Source organism: Nyctereutes procyonoides, unplaced genomic scaffold, assembly GCF_905146905.1.
Source record: "Nyctereutes procyonoides isolate TBG_1078 unplaced genomic scaffold, NYPRO_anot_genome, whole genome shotgun sequence".
NCBI lineage: Eukaryota > Metazoa > Chordata > Mammalia > Carnivora > Canidae > Nyctereutes > Nyctereutes procyonoides.
In genome coordinates, this window is record NW_026575120.1 from 36294783 (window position 1) to 36304782 (window position 10000).

The window sequence follows — 10000 nt, forward strand, 5'->3', positions numbered from 1 at the left end:
CTCCAATGTCTAAGCATTTTAATAAAAACTTTTCCTATTTAAGGAAGGAGAAAACTCTTTTTCTTCCTTAATTCAGAGCCATGTCAATGGGTTCTACTGTGGTCCCAAACCCTGAAAGAGATAAATAATCTGGGAAAGCACACAATTTAATGTTAACATGGCTGTGGGGCCTGAATGACCGCATCAGGCCGCCTGCCACCTTAAGTATCTGGTATTTATTGACATAACTTGGGTTTGGTCCTCAAAGGCTCATGGGCAGGGAAAACCAGACATGGATGAGTGAGTTCATTCTGCTGGGGCTGTCCAGCTGCTGGGACACTCAGGTGTCCTTATTTGTCCTTTTCCTGATCATGTATCTGGTGACCGTGCTGGGGAACTTTCTCATCATCCTCCTCATCAGACTGGACAGTAGGCTGCACACACCCATGTACTTTTTCCTCAGTGTCTTGTCATTGGTGGACATCTGTTACACCAACAGCACTGTCCCACAGATGCTTGTTCACTTCCTGTCAGCCTGGAAGTCCATTCCATTCCACAGCTGTGTGCTCCAGCTATTTATCTCCCTGGCGATGGGCAGCTCAGAGTTCTTCCTGCTGGGAGCCATGGCCTATGACCGCTACGTGGCAGTGTGTCATCCGTTGCACTACACAGTCATCATGCATGGAGAGCTGTGCCTGGGCTTGGCTGCCGGCTGCTTGGGGGCTGGTTTCATTAATTCAATGATGCAGGCCATCATCATCTTTCGGCTACCTTTGTGCCATAATGTTATCAATCACTTTGCCTGTGAGATGTTGGCTGTACTGAGGCTGACCTGTGTGGACATCTCATTCAACAAGGTCATGGTGGCCATCTCAGGGTCTCTGGTGATCATGCTTCCCTGTTTCCTGGTCCTGTTCTCCTACGTTCGTATAGTTGCTGCCATTCTGCATATTCACTCTGCCCAAGGACGCTGCAGAGCATTTGAGACCTGTGCTTCCCACCTCACTGTGGTTTCCATGTGCTTTGGAACAGCCATCTTCACATACTTGCGACCCTCTGCTGGCTCCTCGGCAGAGCAAGAGAAGATGGTCGCCCTGTTCTATGCTGTGGTGACCCCAATGCTAAATCCCTTAATCTACAGCTTGAGGAACAAGGAGGTAATGAGTGCCCTAAGGAGACTGTTGGGAAAATGTAGTGAAAAAAGGTAAAGATTCAAAAAAATTTCTCCTTCCAGTGGCCTAAAGAACAATATTTCAAACAAAGAGGAAATGATTGACATGCCCTTTTCCCCAGACTTCCTGATAAGGTAGGTCACACTGAGCATGTTTTTGAAGACCAACTTTTCACTTTAGTCCACATTCTGACTATGTATTACTGCCCTATTATACATACAGTTGAAAACAAAAGCCTTCAGTTATTAGGTGGGGCCTGCTGGGTCGGCCATACTTCTAGAGCTCACCTTCCCTCTTCTGCTTTCTTATTCTTCCTGCATTTGCCCCTAGGAAATGCAGTGTGGACAGTGAAAAGTTTCAGAGTGAGGACAGCCATGCTTCACATGTCGACCCACACCTCAACGGCAAAGGGGCTTTGACAAATGCGTTTAATATCTTTGACCTCTAGTTTCCTCAACTATAAGAAGTAATAATTTTCAGCATGTATGAATATTTTGAAGATTATGGATAATCTATAAAAAATACTTGGTAGAGTGGTGGTATAGATATTCAACTATATTTAAAATAGTTTTTAGGACACCTTATGGGGCTCATGCAAACTTCTCTCCATATACAACTATTAAAAATGAACTTTTTCTTTTCTTTTCTTTTTTTAAAGAGTGAGAGAGTGAACATAAGAGGGGCAGAAGGAGAAGGGGAGGGAATCTTAAACAGGCTTCATGTTCAGTGTGGAGCCCAACTCAGGGCTTGATCTCAGGACCCTGAGATCATGATCTGAGTAGAAATCAATAGTCGGATGCCTGGGAAGTGAACCTTTTTTTCTATTGCATGGCTGTAGTAGATCCCTGTTCTGTGTCTGCTCCAGGTGATCATCTTATCTGGAACCATGACATCTATCTATAGATCTCTCTTTCTCTTTCTGCCAATCTCTGATCTCTCAATACCTCAATTTCCAGCTATTATATATATATTTTAGCTCCAAGACAGATAAGAACCTTTCTCATGAGTTCCAAACACATTTTCCAATTGCTTGCTTAACACCTTCACTTACATCATGTGAATTGCATTAACAATAGAATGATTGTGCTTGCTTCCTCTACCCTCCTTCCTGATTTCCTTTCCTCTTGTCCTAATACACCTTCACTATAATAGCAAAAGGAAACTTATACATTCAGAATAATTATTGATTCCTTTATTTTATACCCACTCCATCATTAGAATCCTTTAGCCTTATGGACAAGATATATGACCAGTCTGGTCTCTCTGCACCTCTGCTTTCTACATTTTATTCTTCACACGACAATTTAGTTAAAATGTTTTTTTTTCTTTTTTTTTTTTTTTGGCTTGATGTTGTAAAATAACACAGATGCAGAAAACCATACTAAACAAATGTATGGCAGGATGAATTATGATAAGATAATCCTTCTTACATAAACCATTCAAGTAAAAACAAAGAGCTGCCAGCTACTGCCAAAAACCCTCCATGTGTCCCATCCCAAGCACGACACCTTTTCCCCCAAAGTAACTACTATGCTGACCACTACAGCAATTGTTTTCCTGCATTTCTTGATGGCTTTGTAACCCAAACAAGCATCCCTAGTCACTGTAGTTTGGTTTTGCCCATTTTTCTTCAATTTGGTGTCTTTGAAGTCTATCGATCTATAGTTCTTGTACAATTCTTTCTTTTCCTGCAATTCATTTGAGTGGCCCAGGCCATTTGACCTGCAAAAGGTGCCTTTGTCTTAGAAAATATGTGGTCATATTTTTTTTAAAGATTTTTAATTTATTTATTCATGAGAGACACGGAGAGAGAGAGGCAGAGACACAGGCAGAGGGAGAAGTAGGCTCCCTGCAGGGGAACGATCGATGTGGAACTTGATCCCAGGACCCAGAATCACGCCCTGAGCCGAAGGCAGACGCTCAGCTACTGAGCCACACAGGCTTTCCTTTGCTTACATCTTTATCCTGATTAAGATAAAGTCTAGTTGTATACATGTGAGGCCTGACATAGTTCAACTGCTTCTGCAGAGATAATTGATTAACAATATTCCTCAGTAATTGGAACATTATCACCTGCAGAAGGATCCTATTATTGTTTAACATCAACTAATTATCTGCAGCCACCATGGAAAACAGTATGATAGTTCCTCAAAAAATTAAAAGTAGAACTACCATATAATCCAGTAATTTTACTATTGGGCCCTTACCCAAAGAATATGAAAACAGTAACTTGAAAAGATATATGCACCCCTAGGTTTATTGCAGCATTATTTACAATAGTCAAACCATGGAAGCAGCTGAAGTGTCCATTGATAGATGAATGGATAAAGAATTTCTGTGTGTGTGTTTTTATATATACATACGCAGATGTGTGTGTGTGTGTGTGTGTGTGTGTGTGTGTGTGTATACACATGGAATCTTGCCATTTGCCACAATGTATGGATCTGGAGGGCATAATGTGAAGTGAAATTAAGTTAGTCAGAGAAAGACAAATACCATATGATTTCACTCATACATGGAATTTAAGAAATAAAATGAACAAAGAAAAAAGAGACAAACCAAAAAACAGACTTTTAACTCTAGAGAAGAAATGGTTACCAGAGGGGAGACGGGTGGGAGGATGGGTGAAATAGGTGAAAGGGATTAAGAATACACTCATCATGATAAGCACCGAGTAATATATAGATTTGTCGAATCTATATTGTACACTTGGAACTAATATAACTGTGTATGTTAACTATATTGCAATTAAAATTTTTTTGAATTTTCTTTTTTTTCCTCATTATTTCTTCCTTGCTGTGAGGACAACTATTCTAATATATTTAATGTGTGTAATTATGTTTGAGAGTATATTTACATAGTTTTTAAAAATACATCATATATATATATTTAAAGATTTTATTTATTTATTCATGAGAGACACACACACAGAGAGAGAGAGAGAGAGAGAGAGAGAGAGAGAGAGAGAGAGAGAGAGAGGCAGAGACACAGGCAGAGGGAGAAGCAGACTCCATTCAGGGATCCCGATGCAGGACTCGATCCCAGGTCTCCAGGGTCACGGCTGGGGCCGAAGGCAGGCACTAAACTGCTGAGCCACTCAGGGATCCCCCAAAAAAATGCATTATATTTTTAAATATTCATACTGTGTCTTAGTTTTTTTCACTCAACACTGTATCTTTAAGATCCATACATATTGCTAGTCTATTATTTCTAACCATTCATAGTAATCCAAGGAAACCATATTCTAGCTGTGACTCTGTTGTGGCACCCAACTCTCCAACTTCACATATAGCCCTATGATGAACATCATGATAATGTGTACTTAAAGAGCTGTCTGAGAATTGCTTTAGGGAATATACGCAGGAACCAAGGACATAAGGCCCTTGAGAGCAAGGGCTTATGTTCTTGGGGTAGTGAAGGAATGGGAGATAGTAAAAATGAGTTAATTGCAAATATGTTACAAAAGATAAGTTCTTTGGAAAAAATAACGAGGTAAGAGGGAACAGGAGTAGGGGCAAAGAGAAAGTTTACATACAGAATGGGGCAGAGATGAGAGTTGATTAAAGAATTGGAGGAGATGAGGAAGTGGCCATGAGTAGAGTCTTCCAGGCACAGTGTAGTTAGAAAACAGGCCTATGTCCACCATAATGACTTTGGGCTTATTCTGTGTAATTTCAGTGTTGAAAAGAGGAATGACATGATTTGAGTTTTGTTTCAAAGGAATCACTCTGAGTGCTAGAATATAGGAGTAGAAGCAGAGAAATCTGCTGCAGGCTCTTGTATTAACAAGTGGGAGATGATGGTGCTCACACCAGGATACAGGAGTAAAGATGATAAGGGACTGTATTCTGTATATGTTTTGAATGTAGAAACAACAGGATATTCTTGCAGATTTGAATCAGATACAGAAAAAGAGAGTGGTAGATGGTCTAACCAGTGCAATGATGGGTTATATGAACCTCACGAGGTGGCGAAGGCCTGGATAGAACAGCCTGGGGTGAAGATAGATGGGAATCAGGAGTCCACATATGAAGACATAATCATGTTGGTATGTGTATCATAAATATTAGTCCTTCCTGTTATGGCATTGCAAATACATATCTCCAAGCTGTCATCTATCCGTTAACTTTATTCACAGGGTCGTTTGTTTTGATATAATCTGGTTCATCAGGTTTTTGTCCTATAATTTATGCTTTATGAACTTTTTCTTAAAAAATTCCTGCAGGAGAAAAAATGAGTGGTAAATATCAGAAAGGAGACAGAACATGAGAGACTCCTAACTCTGGGAAACGAACTAGGGGTGGTGGAAGGGGAGGTGGGCGGGGGGTGGGGGTGAATGGGTGACGGGCACGGGGGGGGGGCACTTGACGGGATGAGCACTGGGTGTTATTCTGTATGTTGGTAAATTGAACACCAATAAAAAATAAATTTATAAAAAAAAAAGTTCAGAAAATGTGGATGTCTGAGGGTCTGTGATGGAATTACCCTGCAAGGGAGAAGGAATATTCTTTTTATTTAAAAAAAAAAAATTCCTGCAGCAGGGTCATAAAATATCCTATTTTCCTATTTAATTAAATTTTCTACTTTTACCTTTCACAGTTTATTTCTTTAGTTTAATGACATTCTCTTCTGCATAGGTTGTCAGATATGGATCTGGTGGGTTTTATTCCACGTTGTGGTACACTTATTAACAATCTATTCTTTACTCATTTATCTGCAGTAACTTTAACATACATTGAACTTACCTGTACGAATCCGTTTCTGAACTCTCTTCTCTGGGTTCATTTGTTTGCTCTTACACCATATAATTCTATTATTCTGTTTTTAAGTCATTTTGGTTTGTAGTAAGTCTTCATTTGTCATCTGTAGTTTATCAAATAAGATGGGCAAAGTCATCGTTTTCAAAGTTATTAAATATATAATCAAATAGCTAGTCTATTTATATTTATGGACCCATTTGTATTTATTTGTAGTCAGTCTATAACTTGTTATAGAGAGGTGTAATCCATATACATTTTTGAGTAATTTTATTAAGTTCCCCAAAAAGTTCATCTAAAATTTTTGATTAGGTTTGCATCGAGCATGTAGAATCATTTTGGAGTACTGAATCTTTATAGTATTAAATTGCCTCATCCAAAGAATGGAATGTCTGTGGGGTTATTCAGATAATTTTAAGGTGCTATTTAAAGTTTTAATACTTTCTCCATATTCGTTTAACAAATATTTCTTAAACACATATTATACGGCAGACACTCTTCCAGGTATGGAGGATACAACAGTGAAAAGCAAGCAAAAATTTCTGCCTTCGTGGAGATTACATTCTACTTCAGGGAAATAATAAATATAAGAAACAATGAACACGTATAGTATATTATAGGTATTAATTGCTACAGAGGAAAATGGGAAAAGTAGACAAAGAATATTGGAAGGACTGAACGTTTGGGCAAAGATCTCTATAAAACTCATGTATTCTCTCTGCTGAGAAATTCCTAAATACCTTGTAATTTATATTGATATTATAATGTCATTTTATTTTTATCATTGGTTATTGCTGGTGTGCAGAAACATTGAATTTCTGTGAGGCGGTCTCATATTAAATCTAGTTGATTGCTGATTTTTTTTCTTAGATATATAGTATCACCTGTAAATAGTGATTGTTTTCCTTGTAATCTTTATACATCTTAATCTATTTCTTTTCTCATATCATAGGGCATCTAATGTCAGGTCAAACAGTAGCTATGATAGCAAGTATCCTTCTGGTTCCTGATCTGAGAAAAGCATCTACAGATTCTCCATTAGGTATAATGTTTCCTGTGGATTTATGGCATTTAACTTTTATTAAATTTAATGAGGTTTTTGTTTGTTTTTAAAGATGTTTATTTATTATTATTTAGAGAGAGAGAGAGAGAGAGAGAGAGAGAAAGAGAGGGTAGCAGAGGGAATGGCAGACAGAGGGAGAGGGAGAAAAAAACTCTACTGAGCAGGGTGCCCAACTTGGGACTCAATCCCAGGACCCTGAGATCATGCTCTGAGCCACAGGTAGACACTCAACAGACTGAGCCACTCAGGTGCCCCTTAAATTTAGTTTTTGAAAAAGAGGGATTGCTTGCCCTAGTATATATCAAAGCTGATTATATGTAAGTACAATTAAAACTGTGGTATTGGTGTAGAAAAAGGCATGAATCAAAATACAATCCCTGAAGAAACTTTTGCATATATGAATTTAGTATATCATAAATGTATAATTTACGCATATATGAATTTAGTATATCATAAATGTATAATTTCAAATTAATATAGGAAAATATGTACTACTAAATATGTACTAAATATGATGTTTGGACACATGGCTATACTAACAGTACAAAGAAATGTCACCTTTCCTATTAATATGCCATGAAAAATTAATTCCAAATATTTAAAGGTGAGGAAATAAGTGATTTTACAAATAAGTTTGTATTTGGTCTCTCCTAAAAATGTCCTAAACTATGGTAAAAAGATAAGAAACAAGATAATAAATCCACAAAGAGAACAATAAATTAAAAAAAAATATTCATGAGAACTGCCAGCAATATTTTGGAAGCTTGAAGGCAATCTTTTCTTGTCTTTTTAGGGTCCAAAGCTAATATAGGTTCTACTACACTTGCCCTTCCAACTCCAATGCTCACATAGGCAGCACTCTGCAGGCAGATTATTTTGTTTAGAAATTGGATCTCAGGGGCACCTGGGTGGCTCAGTCAGGTTGAACGTATGATGCTTGGTTTTGTCTTGTCATGATTTCCAGGTCCTGGGATGAAGCCCCTTGTTGGGCTCTATGCTTAGTAGGGGTCTACTTGAGGATTCTCTTTCCCTACCCCTCCCCACCTTTTGCTCTCTCTCTTTCAAATAATAAATAAACCTTTAAAAAAAAAAGGAAAAGAAAATGGATCTCAGATCATTAGCTGGGAGAAGATGCTATTGTCAAAGCTCCAGAAAAAGTTGGGGAGAATGAGTCACAAGCCTGTATCTGGGGCAGTGCCAGGTAGCTGAGCAGAGAGGGTGAGCGCAGCCTTGTTACTCTCACAGAGACAAGGCACATGAGTGGAGTTTACCCCACTCTTGGAGAAGGGAATACACCAGGCTTCCACAGGTTTCACTCGCAGTGTTTAACATCCTTACTAGAGTTGCCCCACACAGGATGGCTGCACTTTTATTAAAGATTCTGAACAATGAATATCTCTAAGTATAAATCAGGGTATTGAAGATTATCTTCCTTAAAGGAAAAGTCAGAAATTTTAAGAAGTTTACAGGATATGGTGGTAAAATTCCAAACCTAGAGAGCAGTCCTACCATTGGCTGCGTCTCTCCAGGGACTGGCATCGAAAAGTCTCCCTGTCCATGCCAAGAGCAGATAATGAACCACAAAGCATCCCATCAGCCCCTTGAATTGCCTGGCTAGGACTATTGCTCAAAGGAATGTGGAGATGGGTGAACTGCAATGAGGAATTTGAGATTTAATCACCTCTTCATGCTCATAAAGTGGAATAAAAATTTCTACCATGCAAAGGTGGTGTCACTGAAGACTCAGACACACCCCATTCCCTTGAGAAATTAAAGTTTGGAGAGCTCCTTTCCATGCTCTGGGGACAAGGAAACAAAACTTTGATTTGCAAAGTTGAAATGTAGGGTAGGGTGTTTGGTGCAGAAGTGACCAGACAGAGGGGGAGGGAAAATAAAAGAAATCTAATAAACAAAGCATAATTGGCCCCTTGAGATTTCATCACTAAAGTTAGAGAAAGTTACCTGTTGCAATTGCACTCGCTTCAAATTTCACAACTTGCCCACCCCTCCCATCTCGCAGGATGGCCTCCTCCACTCTCCAGAGGTGAGTCCGCCATGGTCAGTGTCTCTTTAACACTTATTTAGCAACATGAATTATGAAACCAGGTTCCTGTAATCCGTAGTCCCTCCTGTGTTCTTAAAGCCTAAGAGCTTGGCGGCTTGACATAGGGGTCTTCTGGAGATTTGTCCTAAGAACATGTGTTCTGGCCATTTAAATTAGGCAGTTAGAGTTTTCAAGTCATTTCAGGATGTCCCTGGCTGTGGGGGGCTGAGCCTGCTAACAAGTTGGCACCAGTCTTCATCTCTTCTTTTCACCCACTGACTCCTGGAAAGAGGGGCCAAGTGCCAGATCTGTGCTGATGGGCCTTTTTTTTTTTTTTTTTTTTTTGCTGATGCCAGTAGAAAGATGACTCCCTTAGAGATTAGCTCCCTCCTCTTCACACGGAATTTCTGTTTGTGAAACAAGTCTTTAGAGTTAACATCCTTGTTTGAAATGCTTCCCGCAGGTGCCCGTCTGGGGCTGGTCAGGAACCTAATGCTGCTTTACTAGGTCCCACTGTCCATATTTGCACACCGAATAGGTTGTTTAGCTGATGCATGTTGTTAAAATAGTAATTTTCAAATGTATTTATTTCCATTTGTTTATTTAATAAAGAATTTTTGTTATTTTTTTTATTGCTAGATAACTATGCATATTCCTCTAGGAAAGGCACAGTTTATGCCATTATCTTTATTTTTTCAGATCTGAAAACTGATGTGCTAGGACTTTGGGGGAATATATGTTTTTCCATAACACTCTCTTCCAGTGGAAGGGGTCTTTCAAAACAAAAATCAAGTGTTCAATCTGTGTGAAAATAATCCAAAGACCCAGAGCTGTTGGTAACGATAAATGCAGCTATTTTAATGATATAAAAATTTGTGTAGGCTACTCACCATGCCTGGCCCTAGCTTGAAGCTCATTCTCTAAGTCCTCTGGGGCAAGGGAGAGAAAACAGTGTAACACTGGAGCAGGACTAGTTGGGAGTGGA

The 10000-nt window shown here is 39.0% G+C and overlaps 1 protein-coding gene across 1 annotated transcript; it reads left to right on the plus strand.

The window, feature by feature from the left end:
* Positions 1-251: 251 nt before the first annotated feature.
* LOC129515772 (olfactory receptor-like protein OLF3) lies at positions 252-1599 on the plus strand. The gene is made up of 2 exons (XM_055334787.1): positions 252-1183; positions 1482-1599. Exons 1-2 carry the CDS (start codon positions 252-254, stop codon positions 1597-1599), a joined length of 1050 nt encoding a protein of 349 aa, XP_055190762.1.
* The last annotated feature ends 8401 nt before the right edge of the window (positions 1600-10000 follow it).